Source organism: Hyperoodon ampullatus (genome assembly GCF_949752795.1).
Source record: "Hyperoodon ampullatus genome assembly, chromosome: 3".
Classification (NCBI taxonomy): Eukaryota; Metazoa; Chordata; class Mammalia; order Artiodactyla; family Ziphiidae; genus Hyperoodon; species Hyperoodon ampullatus.
Window position 1 is genome coordinate 1,050,453 of NC_136916.1, and position 14,587 is coordinate 1,065,039.

At 43.1% G+C, this 14,587-nt stretch overlaps 1 protein-coding gene across 1 annotated transcript in view; it reads right to left on the minus strand.

Moving 5' to 3' along the window:
- The window catches only part of MPP7 (MAGUK p55 scaffold protein 7), a gene marked incomplete at its 3' end in the record, with an annotated part of 263,678 nt that overhangs the window by 161,153 nt on the left and 87,938 nt on the right, over positions 1-14,587 (minus strand). The window contains exon 4 of the mRNA XM_079701252.1: positions 4,852-4,970. Within this exon, the coding sequence (XP_079557378.1) occupies positions 4,852-4,970 (119 nt within the window). The remainder of the gene's footprint in view (positions 1-4,851; positions 4,971-14,587) is intronic.

Here is a 14,587-nt window from a genome sequence, read left to right on the forward strand (position 1 = left end):
GAGGGAAAGTATAGCATTGAAGGTAAGAAAAACAGAAAGAATTAAAATCAGTAACCTAAGTGTCTACCTTAGGAAACTGGAGGAAAAAAAAGAATAAAATACAAGCAAAAAGCAATAGAACTGAAACAAGAAACAGGAAAACTCAATGAAACCAAAAGCTGGTTCTTTGAAAAGATTAACTGATAAACCTACAGCCAGGCTAACCAAGAAAAAAAATGAGAGAAGACACAAATTACTACTAATACCAGAAATGAAAGAGTCATCATCATTATGAATCCCATGGATGTTAAAAAGATAACAAAAGATTATAGGCCGCGATAGTGAGAGGCCCACACACCGCGATGAAGAGTGGCCCCTGCCTGCCACAACTAGAGAAAGCCCTCGCACAGAAACGATGACCCAACACAGCCATAAATTAAAAAAAAATTTTTTAAAGATTATAAATAATTCTACGCCCTCAAATTTGATAACTTACATGATTCCACCAATTCCTTGAAAGACACAAGTGACAAAAACTCTCACACAAAGATAAATAGGTGATCTAAGTAGGCTTATATCTATTAAAGAAATTGAATCAATAATTAATAACCTTCCAAAACAGCAAGCACTAGGTCCAGATAGTTTCACTGGTGAATTTAAGGGAAAAATCATACCAATTCTCTACAAGCTCTTCCAGAAAAAATAAAAGCAGAGAGTGCACTTCCTAACTATATACCTAACCATATACCAAGCATTATTGCTCTATTACCAAAACCAGATAAAGACATTACAAGAAAGGAAAACTACAGACTAGAATCTCTTATGAACAGAGATGTAAAAATCCTCAACAAAACATTAGCAAATCAAATCCAACAATGTATAACATGAATTATATACCAAAACCAATGGGGATTTTTCCCAGGAATGCAAAGGCTGGTTCAATATTCAGAAGTAATAATGTAATCCACCACATCAACAGGATAAAAAAAGTCATATGATCATATCAAGAGATGCAAAAAATCATTTAAAAAAAATCCAACATCCATTTATGATAAAAACTCTCAACAAACTAGGAATAGAGAGGACTTCCTCAACTTGATAAAGAATATGTATAAAAATACCTACAGCTAACATCATACTTAATGGTGAAAAACTAGATTCTTTCCCCCTAAGATCAATAACAAGGCAAGGAGGTCCCCTCCCTCTCACCACGCATATTCAATACTTTACTGAAATTCCTAACTAATGCTGTAAGAAAAGGAAACAAAAGGTATACAGATTAGGAAGGAAGAAATAAAGCTGCCTTCGTTCATAGATGACATGATTATCTATGTATTAATAGAAAATGCCAAAGAATCAACAAAAAAACTCTGAAACCTACTAAGTGACTACAGCAAGGATTCAGGATACAAATTTAATATACAAAAATCAATTACTTTTCTATACACCAGCAATGAACAATTGGAATTTGAAATTAAATTAGTATCCAAAAATTAGGTATAAATCTAACAAAATATGTACAGAATATAAATAAGTACAAAAACTCTGATGAAAGAAACCAAAGATGATCTCAATAAATGAGAGATATTCCATGCTCACGGGCAAGAATACATAATATTAAGATGTCAATTATTCCGAGTTTGATCTATATATTCAACATAATCACAATCAAAATTCAAGCAAGTTATTTTGTTGATATGACAAACTGATCCTAAAGTTTATATGAGTAGGCGAAAGACCCAGAATACCTGAAACAATACTGAGAAGAGTGAGAGGATGGACACTACCCAACCTCAAGACTCACCATAAAGCTACAGTAGGGCCTCCCTGGTGGCGCAGTGGTTGAGAGTCCGCCTGCCGATGCAGGGGACATGGGTTCGTGCCCTGGTCCGGGAAGATCCCACATGCCGCGGAGCGGCTGGGCCCGTGAGCCATGGCCGCTGAGCTTGTGCGTCCGGAGCCTGTGCTCCGCAACGGGAGAGGCCACAACAATGAGAGGCCCGCGTACCGCAAAAAAAAAAAAAAAAAAAAAAAACAACATACAACGCCACTGAATAAAATAAAATTTAAAGTAAGTAAAGGAATCGCACGCGGTAGGAAAAAACACAAGGATAGGAGATAAATTTAGAAATGAGGTTCAGACACAAACTACATGCTTCATGGTTCTGTATATTTGCAAAACATGGGTCCAAAATGTGGCTCTATGCTGACTGATGATCTATCAACTTCACTAGGTCATGTGAAAATGGATATCCTTGTCTTGCCTCACATTATATATGATATTTCCTAGGTCTTCTACCAGTACCATCTTTCTTCTGACCTTACCCTCAGCCTAACCCTTTCTTCAGGATCTGGTGCTCACAGTTTTTATTGTTCAACTTTTCTATTTAGAAGTTTTTCTTTAAAAAAAGAAATCCAGCTAACACAGTATAGGATCATCACAGCTCTTTTCCAGTGACAATCTCACAACCTCCAGTAACTCCCCCAGAGTGGAGCTCAAAATCCTACGGTGGCACGTGCCATACCTGCCACAGACCCTGACACCAAACCTACCTCTTCTTAAGTATATTTTACATCAGACCAGCAAGTTGTCTGCATTCAAAACTGTGTGCTGATTTAACAATCACTTTCTTTTTTACCTCAAATAAGATGAGAACTGTGAAAATTTGGGGCTAGAATAAAATCAGGTTTTACATTCACCCAGTTCTAACCCATATACCAACAGCGTCAACTGCAGGCAAAAGAGCGTAACATCAGAGCACATTTTGATTCAGTCTAAAAACAACTCTCTTCAAACAAATTCCTTTTGCTCTGCTGAGATTTACGTACAGAAGCCGAAGCCTTCTCTCCTCCACCCTTCAGTAGAGGCACTTGGAAGACAGCTAAGCAGGCTGTCCCGGCTGTTTAAACTACTGTCCCATGAGACCTACCTCCTGCAGGGCATCCTAGGCTTTCCTACTTGAAAACTAACATAATGGGTCAGTCAGAGGACACCCTGGAGTCCGCAGTGGGGAGTGGGGAGCTGTTAAGAAAGGGAGGACGTACTAGAGTTACAAACTAAAGCTGATTTTAAAAATACACTTTACGGCAACTACTGAAAAACGTTTGGAACAGTACACATGTTGTTATGCTATTTAAAATACTAGCAATATCAATTCATTTGCTGCACCGTTTTTATAAACCAGATATCGATAACAGTTTGCTTCCTAGCCACTTAATTATGGACACATACTCGGAATAACAACCTATGCTTAAAACTCAACAGCTAGTGTAACGAAGAAATATTTTACACATTAGTTTTATTCTATTAATAAAAATAACAACCATCTCTGTCAATTCTTTTTGGTCCTTCACATGCTATGATAATTCATTTTTTTCTTAATAATTATATTTGCCTAACTTATATAACTACAAAGAGAACTAAGACCTTCACTATCTTATTTGAAACTCACAAGCAACCTTGTCAATAGGTATTATAATTTCCATTTTATAGGCAAGGAAACTGAGATGGTAGCCACATTATAAATAAATACCAACACACATACATCCATTGTTTGGGGGGCATGTTTGTTTACTGATTAAGGAGTGATGATGACATCTGAAATGTGTTTTATTCCTTCTCTCAAGAGATCAAATCTATCTAATCAAATCCATAACTATCCAACTTCCAAACATTTAATACAGGAATATTTTCATGACTGCCTCAGTAAGTTATAAACTTCATCAATTATAAGCCCAAAACCATTTCTAACACATCCCAAGAGAGCAACTAAAAGACCTAAAATTATTCAGAATACAAAGATATCTTGGCAATTATAGAAAAACTAAATAAACCAATAAAGCACTCTTTAAATGTATTGCTAGGAGACTGCCACATATCAACACGCTAACTTCTTGAGAACTGCCACTGCTTGAAGCACACAAATTTCAGCAAATTTGACAAGAAAAAAATGCAGGAAGAATTTTCCTGTCCTGTGAAGCAACCATACCTCAGAAGTCACTCACTTCCAAATACTATACATCGGTCAAAAAGCCTCTTATCACAACAGACAACCATAACAGGTTGAGCTGAACGGAGGACGGGATCAGGTACTGTTGAGGCACACGTGTCCGTCTCGTCCAGACTCAAGTAAGACTCTAAATTTCTTTCAGCTTGAGTTAAAAGAGAGAAAATGCAACTCATATTTCCAGAAGCAAGAGTGGCATATTTTCCAGTAAGTTCCTTGTTCTCGTCTTACTATTTTAAGAGTTCTGATCACTCCCAGCATTGCTGTGTGGCAAGATCTGGTTTCTGGTGGCTGATCATTTCCATGGCATGACGCTTGGCTAAAACGGTCTCCCACACACTGTTTTTTATTCCTATTTAGCATCCCTGTATTTATATACAAAATTCCACTTCAGTGGCACTGTGCCAGGAGAAGAAACAGCTTTGCTAGAATTTCACTTGACTTTATTAGAGGAAATTATTTTAAATTAATGTAGCTGCTGAATAGCTGTCATCCTGAACCTCAGAAAATATATTCCTTCTAATTTTTGCTGCGAACATTTATTTATTTAAGTTAAATTCCAGCTCATGAATGTTGACCATGAGGAGTCTAACCCTTCCTGCTACTATTTCACATTCCTTTTCTAAACAAGGGCAAGCACGGGCATGCTCCATCAGTATGCACAGCCAGATCACCACCATTAAGTGAAATCATCTATGTATTTTTGGTGGAATCCTTTTAACAACTTCCACGCCTGGCAGTGAAATGGAACAAGGCTGTTTTGTTTTCAGAGGGCAACAATTTGATCTCTCGTTTACTAGATGGCGCTCAAAATATTTTTCCATATGTTTTTCCGCGAAGATCATCTGACAACAGCATGGTTTACCTTGACTAGTGAATGCAGGCTTTTTTCACCAAACACATCCCAGAGGAAGGTCAGGTCTTCCTGGCTGTCCACATGTGGCTGCAGCTGGGCTGGCAGAGCTGCCAGCAGCTCATACAGACCTATAAAATGGAAATAAAACACAAAGCGTCACCGTAGAGTGATCTCATTAATTTCGCTTAAGGTGTGTGAAACTGACAGCTGGAACATGTCGCTTTTACTGGATCTGTATTCTGGGCCATCAAGCAAAACTCTTCTCCAAAGAAGCAAGGGAAGCTTTTGGATTTTTAAATTCCAAAAATGTATGTATTAACAGGCCTGTTTTTACCTTATGCGGTGGTCATTTTACAGTCCTCCAAGTTTACATAACCCGAGACAGAAAATGTGTACAAGCTTTCAAAAAAAGAAGAAGAAGAAAATGCATACATTCCTTTCCTTAATCGTTATTACATTTCCCTCAATGTTAGCCAAAAAGTGAAGTGAGTCATGAATAGGAAAAACTTCTTTAGAAGAGAAAATTGATAGCGTGGTCCACTAAAATGGTTTTGTGGTTTCCAAAGAGTTCCTAATAATATATAGCTTCAAAAACATTTGCGTTACTGAACGTCCAAAATCAAGTTCCCAAAAGTAAGCCAGAATAAACCATACTTGGTGTGGCATTATTTGTAGTCACACTTTTTTTTTTTTTTTTTAAAACAATGACAACAACAAACTGCGTAGCACTTAGGCTAAATGCGACTCTAATTTGGAGGCATGTGATACCCCTGGAAAGAGTCAAGGCAACAGATGCAGGTCGCGCGTGCTCTCACTGGAAGCTTCCTGCAAGCAGACAGTAGCGCAGTGTCCCAGGAGCAGCCTGCACAGACCATCCGTCTCGTCCCGGGGCTGGCAGACTCCTGTCCAAGAAATGCTGCAGCAGCGCTTGCCCGGGACTCTTCAGGGAGGTGACCTGGCAGAAGTCAGCATCAACTCAGAGCTCATGTTTCATTTTCCAGCGGGATTCCATGAGGTAAAAAGGACAAACTTCTTTTTATTTCTGTCTGCTGTCTACAAAAACACCGAGACCTCCTGGGGTCTGCAACACATGGGACTGTTGCTATTTCTGGTCTGAATAAGAGCTGCTGTTCATTAGAAAGACAGCTTTACAAGATATTTAACCAGCGAAGACTCATAAATTACGGACTTCTGATGAGCGCGTCTGTTATCTTTCCAAAGCCTTATAATATTCTGATAACCAGTGAGAATTCACAACCACATGCATGGGTACCACTTTGGAAGTCAGATACGAAACTTGAGAGATTCGATTAAATTGAAACATTCCTAGGGCTGTATTTGGCCAAAAAGATCCAAAATACTCCAGGCAGGAAAAAAGAAAAAAAAAAAAACCTTCTCCCAACTGCATTCTTAAGTATTCTTGGTGGTTTACATTTATTCTCATAAAAACCTGGCATCCTGCCTAAACTAGCTCTTATTTACAATTCAGCAAAAATATTTTTACGGTAGCTCAACCTAAGTCAATGTATAATGATACAGGTCTCACTTTATACAAATATATACACACACACACAAATGTAAAGTAATCACAATCGCCAAGATCAGAGATTCAAAACATGAAATTATGTAAAAAGAAGGTAGAATTTCACTATTTTATTATTGATTTCAGGAGTAGTAATATCATTAGAGTTGAATGATACTAATTCAACTCTGATATAATTATGTGGTACAGTTCTTGGGGGATTCAATAAGTTTAAATAAGTTAATACACTTGAACAGTCCTGCACGTGGTAAGTACTCAATGTTTCATACGTAACTTGAGTTTCAGCCATTGGGTTACTGATTTCGACTGTTACTCATCATTATCATTACTAAAAATGCAAAAGTTCGGATCAAACAGACAGACCTAGATTCAAACCCCATGTCTATACTTTATGCATTTCACATTACTTATCTGAACCTCGTTTCCCTCACGTGTTGAAAAAGAAATGGTAATGTACACGTGTTAAAACTGCACAGAACTAAATAAATACACACACACACACACACACACTCACACACACTCACGAGCACATGTGAAACCGAGGACATATGAAAAACGTCAACCGATGGCATGGATGACGATCTCCCAGTTGTGACACGCTACTACAGTTATGCAAGATGTTACCACGGCGGAACGGGTGAAAGTACACAGGATTTCTTTGTACTATGTCTTACAATGAGTGACTCTGTAATTATCTCGAAATAAAGCTGAAACACAACAGTTGCTGTAAGAATTCAATGGAACAATTCACAGGGCAGGCACTTGATTAAAATAACGATGCTCTTCTTTCCTTAGTGTGTCTCCTTGCAATGAAAATCTCAGTGCATTGCTTCCAAGGGAAAACAACAGCTTAGAGACACCTGCCAACTGGACATAACACGATACTCAGAAATGAAACCACCCGCGTCTTTTACATGTGGGAATTGTTCACTTTACCCACATACACCTTAGCTTTTTGTGGGAATAAGCCATGTTGGGTTTAATTTTCAAATAGTAATAATTTCTCTGTTAGTCAGAGCTCAGAAGGCTGAGTTTTCTGTGTTTTTCCTGCTTTGTACGGTCCTCGAGTGGCAGTAACACTTGCTTCTATTCACCTCCCACATCTGGTGCCAGAGGACAAAGCCAGAAGAGACAGGACAAGGCCAATCAGAAATTTAAAAGACGGTTAAAAGAGCTCCTAGGCCGGGGCTGTATGTAGTGTCAACGCAGGCAACGAGGAAACCATCACTTCCACTCAAATCAGCAATCCAGGCCCCAGAAAGCACCTCGGTCCATGTCTAAAACTGGGTCTGTGCTCCTACATGTGCTTTAAAGTCCTATATTCAGTTCCTAGAGTCCCAGTCATGAAGAATACTGTGAAATCCAAATAGTTTTGGTCCTTGAGGTTCAGAGGGCAAGTAAAGAGAGCTGAGACAGCTCGGCATGTCTTTAAAAATTTTACCTAAATCCACTCGTTCCCTGCGCCATGAAACTTATCCTGTGCTCCTCTGTCGTCAGCCCAGCTCATTCTAATAAACGTCTACGGCACCTATGAACCCAGCGTATCCCTAGCTCTGAAGCTCTAGGACACATCGGACGTGATTCCTGTCTGCAGGCGTCTACAGCGCAGATGACACCACAGGCTATTAGCAAAGTGAGTGCTGGACAGGGTCAGGCTGTGGAGGCAAGGGAAGGGGCCGGTCCCTCCAGGGGAGGGGACAACATCAGGGGACCCTTCAGCAGGAACAATGCCCGAGTCAGGGCTGCAAGGGCTGCAGGCCCAAGAATCAATATGCGTGAGCTCTCAAGAGTTGGAGCCCTGGGGACAGCACCAAGCATCGGATATACCACCCTCTCCCCAGGGATCTTACAGTCTTGGATGACACAGAATGCACCTCATATATGAGCAAACATCAAGCAATCCTATTTGCCCAGGTAAACAGCCAAAACATTTTCTCTTCCAAGTAAAATCAACAGATGTTTAGGCAGCTGATGAAATAAATTATTAATTTTCAGGGATGTTAATAAGATGCTCATGACTGCCTCTAGTATTTAAATTGTAATTTAGTTAGAAACATACACTTTGAATTACCTATTAAGTAAAATACATTAACTCAGATACTTAGTTTTTGCCCCACTTGCACATTTCACACAACCATTTTATTTAAATTCTTCAGAGTGAAGTTCTTCCTCATCGTGAGATCATTCTCGCTTCTAGGTCAGTTGAGATACAGCACTGTTTTGAATATGGGAGATGCCTTCACTGAGAATCTGGGTAAAGCTGATTGGTTTTTCATTTGTTCTGTGGCTCTACATTTTTCATCAACAAAACCACTTACCCACTCTTTAAAATTCTATCAAATGAAATGTGAGGTTTTTAACCCTTCTCCAAGGAATGATTAAATCTGGTTTAAACCAGAGTGTCTCCTTTTTAAAAAAACAATTCTGCCAAGGGAGCTCTCAATAATCCCCCAAATTATGAATTTCGGTTATATGTGAGTAATTTTGGCTTCTCTATTCAACACACATTTTTGTGCACGTGAATGAAGACACAGAGAACGTTCTAAGAGATTTTGTAAGGACTTGAATATATGCCAGCTCTCTCTTCTCTAAGAGATCCTTTTACAGAGGGAAAAAAAACTCACCTTATATTTGGGCACATACGATAAAAGACACTGTCAAGGATGCCTGTGGAGAGGGCTTCCCTGGTGGCACAGTGGTTGAGAGTCCGCCTGCCGATGCAGGGAACACGGGTTCGTGCCCCGGTCCGGGAAGATCCCACATGCTGCGGAGTGGCTGGGCCCGTGAGCCATGGCCGCTGAGCCTGAGCGTCCGGAGCCTGTGCTCCACAACGGGAGAGGCCACAACAGTGAGAGGCCCGTGTACCGCAAAAAAAAAATATAAATAAATAAAAGGATGCCTGTGGATTTCAATAAACTTATTTCATAAAAATATTCCAACAGAAAAAAGCAGTATTTTTAAATTAGTGTGTTTTACATACTGAGAGAAAAGAAATCAACAAGAGCAAAACTAAAATAGGTCGAGGGTGACTCGATTAATATGTGCAATAATTATTCTAGCAATTTTAAGAAGAGAGCAATCAATGAAGGTCAGAGAAGCCTCTAATGGAGCTGGCAGGATACGGGCTGGGATCTGAAGGTGGGGGAAACAGGGCCCAGAAGGGTGATTCTAAACTGGGGGCTAATGAAGGTGTTCACAATAATAGAAGCCAATCGCAGAGAGGTGCAAAGATGCTTTTAAGATCTCTGAGTTGGTTCCTGAAGCCTGCTGTCTAGGAACGAAGTATTGTAATTTCTTCTCCCCTTTCCAGAGGAAGGTTAGATGGCAAATGCTGGCTGTCTGACGCCACGAAGAATAATATCCTAAGGAGAATGCTTTCCGTACAGTATAAACTGCCCACCCTGCGAGCCAGGTCATTAAGTCAGCACACGTGTGGACCACGATCTTAATTTAACGTCAATCACTTACGTACTTGATTGGAGTTCCATGTGCTACAGCTGGCTTCTCTGCAGCCTTGCTGCACTGAAGGGTAAAATACTTGTCATTTTCCTTAAAGATAAAAAAACTACGGTCGTCCCTTGGTATCTGTGGCTCACTGGCCCCAGGACCCGCCTAGGATCCCCAGATCCACAGAAGCTCAAGTCCCACAGCCATCCTCCGTATCTGTGGTTCCACAACAGCAGATTCAACCAAACGCTGACCATGTAGTACTGTATTTACTGAAACCATCTGCAGTTTAGTGGACCTGGGCAGTTCAAACCCACGTTGTTCAAGGGCCAAGTGTAAGTGCTTTTTCTCCCTCAAAAAAACCTATGGTCAGAGTATGTTCTTGATGCCTTCTGAGGCAACACAAGTGACAGAGGGTCAGCAGTAGTATTTTACATACAGATATAAATACTCAATACTTTGGTGCTTTAGCAACTTCAAGTAAGTTGTCCTGCAATTTTTTTTTTTTTTGCAATATCTAGATAAGAGTAGTACTGTAAAGCTACAGTCACACTTCCTATCAGGATCTTGTATGTGAGTAATAGGCAGGCGATTTGATCAAGGACTGTGGAAGGCAGGTAACAGAGACCCAACCATGTTGAATATACAATTCACCCGGAGTCATAATACATTGATCAGAAGATAAAGTGTCATCATCTTGCATTAAAATTTCATGACTTTATAACATTCATCAATTTACTTAAATATATGATAGCAATTTTAACTGTGGGTAAAGCTTCCTATCATCGTAGTCAGACCCCTAGCGATTTTCACCCTGCCTAATAAAACTAGCTATTGGGGCTTCCCTGGTGGCGCAGTGGTTGAGAGTCCGCCTGCCAATGCAGGGGACATGGGTTCGTGCCCCAGTCCAGGAAGATCCCACATGCCGCGGAGCGGCTGGGCCCGTGAGCCATGGCCGCTGAGCCTGCGCGTCTGGAGCCTGTGCTCCGCAACAGGAGAGGCCACAACAGTGAGAGGCCCGCGTACCGCCAAAAAAAAAAAAAACCAACTAGCTACTGAATATTAAAAATTGCGTTTATTTCTTTAGCCTCCCCCTTCCTTAATCTATCCTTCCTACCACCAACTCCTAAAGCTTCCTAAAATAATACTTAGTAAAAATTATTACCAGTAGAAATTCCTAGTAGTGTTCACCATACCTAATACTATGGTATAAGCTATGGTAAAGTGCTTTACAGGTTACCTCGTTCAGTGCTCTCTATAAGCAGGTCCTATTACTGTCTCCACTTTACAGGAGGAAGTACCTTTAGCCTAGGAAGTGGCATAGTCAGGACTTAAAATCAACTCTGGCCCATGTCTCCCATATAACCCCATCATTTAAATCTTCTACTCAAAAACCTTCAAGAGCTCCCTCAAGAGAAAAGTTAAATGTCCAACTGGACACTGAAAATTACAGATGGATCAAATATTTCAAATATGAACTAGAGGACAATCTCAGAGAATATTTTTATCATCTTAGAGTTAAGTGCTTTTCTCTGCACACAAAGAACCTAGAAACCACAAAAAGCAATGACTGACAGACTTTGTGACAAAATTTTCATGCATCAAAAAAACCAAAGAAGGGCTTCCCTGGTGGCGCAGTGGTTGAGAGTCTGCCTGCCGATGCAGGGGACACGGGTTCGTGCCCTGGTCCAGGAGGATCCCGTGAGCCATGGCCGCTGAGCCTGCGCATCCGGAGCCTGCGCTCTGCAGTGGGAGGGGCCACAGCAGTGAGAGGCCCGCGTACCGCAAAAAAAAAAAACCAAAGAAGTTTGCAGAGAAACTGCTAAAAATTATTTGCAACAAGCAAGTGATTGATATTGAGCCTAATAAAAGATAAGTAAACCAAGAGAAAAATGGGCAATGGCACATGAACAGGCATATACGGTGGCAGAAGAAATAGATGATCCCCCCCCAAAAAAATCAATACATAAAGCAGTGTTCAATCTAAGAAATAATATAAAATGATTCTTAAGAGCCAAAGCATATCACTTTTCTTTCATCAGTTTAGGAGACAATTACGTTTGCAAATACCCAGTCTTAGGAAGGGCATGAGAACAGGCACCCAGCAGGCATTTGGTAGAATACACACTCATCCAGTCAGTCGGCATCCACTGCCCACTGTAAGTTCTCTGGGCCACATGCTGTGCCAGGCGTTCGGCTAGATCAGTGAACCCACAAAGATCCCGACTCCAGCGGGAAGACAAATAATAAACATACGTCAGTAAATTATACAGCGTGTATAAGACACTGATAGAAAAAGAGAAAACGCAGCAGTGTAAGGCAGACCCAGTGCTGGACCACCACACAGGCCACGACAGGTGAGGTGGCCGGGGAACCCCGAGACAGGAGGACGGCGAGGGAGCTAATGGGCACGCGAGGGACAAGCAATCCAGGCAGAGGGTCAGACGGCACAGAAAGCCCACCTCTGAGTCCGGGGCGCCCGCAGCGTCTGAGGAGGGCAAGGCGCCCAGGCTGACTGGGGCAGAGGGAGGGAGGGATGGTCCCAGGGGAGAAGCGAGGACCAGGTCGCGCTGGATCCTGTAGGACAAATACTGCAAAGAACTTAAGTTTTATCTTATAGGGACAGAGCCACTGCCGGGTTTTTGAGGAAAGGAGTAAAGTGGTTTGAGTTACATCTGAAAAGCACTGCTCTGGCTGCTGAATTGAGAAGAGAGGGCAGGGGGGCAAGAGCAGAGGCAGAGAACGAGCCAGAGGGTCGGGCAGCGACCCCGGCGACGGAGGACGGCGGCCTGCACCCAGCAGCAGCGGGCGGGGGCTGTGAGGAGCGTTCAAACTCTGGAGAGATTCTGAAGGAAGAGCCAGTTATGAATTTCTGTCGGAGTGAATGGGCGGGATGAGGAGAAGAAAAGAAAGAAGCATGACCGCAAAATTGAAGCTGCCATCAAGGGAGACGGGGACGTTCGGTGTGGGGCCCGGGGAGCTGAAGATGTGGACGGGACGACCAGGTGGAGATGAGGTGGGCAGCTGGATGGAGAAGCCAGGAGCTCCGCAGAGAGGCTGAGCTGAAGATGCACACGTAGGTGCCCTGGGCACGAGCCTGGGTGAGACCCGGGGACACGCGCGTGCACACAGAAGAAGGAGAGGCCGAGGACCGAGCCCCGGGGTCTCCACGGTGACCAGATACACAGGAGCGCGGGGGCCTGCTGTCCCCAAGGTGTGGTGTGGCAGGGAAGGGTGACGGCTGGGGCGTGAGAGGCCACCGTCAGGGGGGGACACCAAGGGCCGAGAACTGCCCCTCGGATCCAGCCGCGTGGAGGTTACCGACTCTGGCAGCGTGACGGGTGATGACCGCAGAGCATTAACGACATCGAGTGACACGTTGGAAACAGCAAATATCGACGACGCTTAGGAGGAGGGTTGGTACAAAAGAGAATCAATGTCTGTCAGGTGCCAGGGAAGGGAGGGGTAAAGAAGTTGCTTTAAGATGAGAAACACAGCCCGTGTGTGCGCTAAGGGCATCGATCGGCACCCCCCACCCCCTTGAGGAGGTGAGAAGGAACAGCATCAGGCACACGTGGAGGGACGGCTGCGACGGCTGCACGCACGGGTCGTCCGTGGCTCCAGGGAGGACGGCAGAGAAGGGGGGGCGGGGCAGAGGGGCCGGGAGGACGCTCCCACCATCACAGCGGTGTCTTCACTATAAACTAGGAAACCGTGGGGGTGACGGCAGGGAATCCAGTGTCTGCGTTCGGAAGAAAAGGTTGGAAACAGTCACCTGGGAGGATGGAAACGTGAATGAAGCAGGCGAATCCTAAGTCAGCACTGCACTGGCAACGCGAGAATTTCAAGCCTCCATGCGCTCCCTTTCGGCCAACTCCTTCCTTCACTCATCCATTCCATTTCTAGGGAGCCTGGATCCACATCCAACTCCACCAGCGTTTAATCCAGGAAGAGAAACCAGAACGAACAGGAAATAATTACTTTCATTTTCACTATATGTGTGTGTGTGTGTGTATTTCATATTTTATATATATATATGTATATATTTCTGCATCGCTTGAGTTTTTACAAACTAGACGTTACTTTCACAATTTCAAAAATTTCACTTCTGGGTACTATTCTGACATAAACCTTTTCCCAGCACGAGGGCTCACAACCTCCCCCTAATTCCATTCCAGCCACGGTGGACCGCTATTTGCTATCCCCTGAAAGCATAACTGTTTCCATGCAATCTTACACCAACTCACTAGATAATTAACTTCCTGGTGACCACTACTGCTGTCACGGTCCCCTCCGCCAGGACCCTCGAGATTATCTGGAAGACAAAACCAGCGTGGTAACAGTCTGACCTCAAACTTTCACGAACAGGTTTGGCATGACACACTTGACGACGTCTCAAGCGCGTGGAGGAAGCTGGGAAACTCCCTCCGCGCTTCAAAATTCCTCTGGATCCTTTCCTGACCCCACTCCACACATACCGAGTGCCACCATGTGCCAGACTGCTTAAAGCTGGGGATACAAGGCTGAGGGAGAGAAAGGAAAGTCATCCCCCAGTGCAGTGTGGGAGACCGCGAGGATAAAGGCAGAGCTGTAACTGAGAACAGGCTGCACAGGAGGGAGGGAGTCAGTCGTGGCTGGGGAAAGCGCAGCCGTGGGATGTCAACAGCCTCAGGGAAAGCTTCCCGGGGAAGTGACGCTTGCGCTGAGATGGTCCAAGTACAGACGCAAGCTGGGGGTGACGAAGTAGGGAGCAGA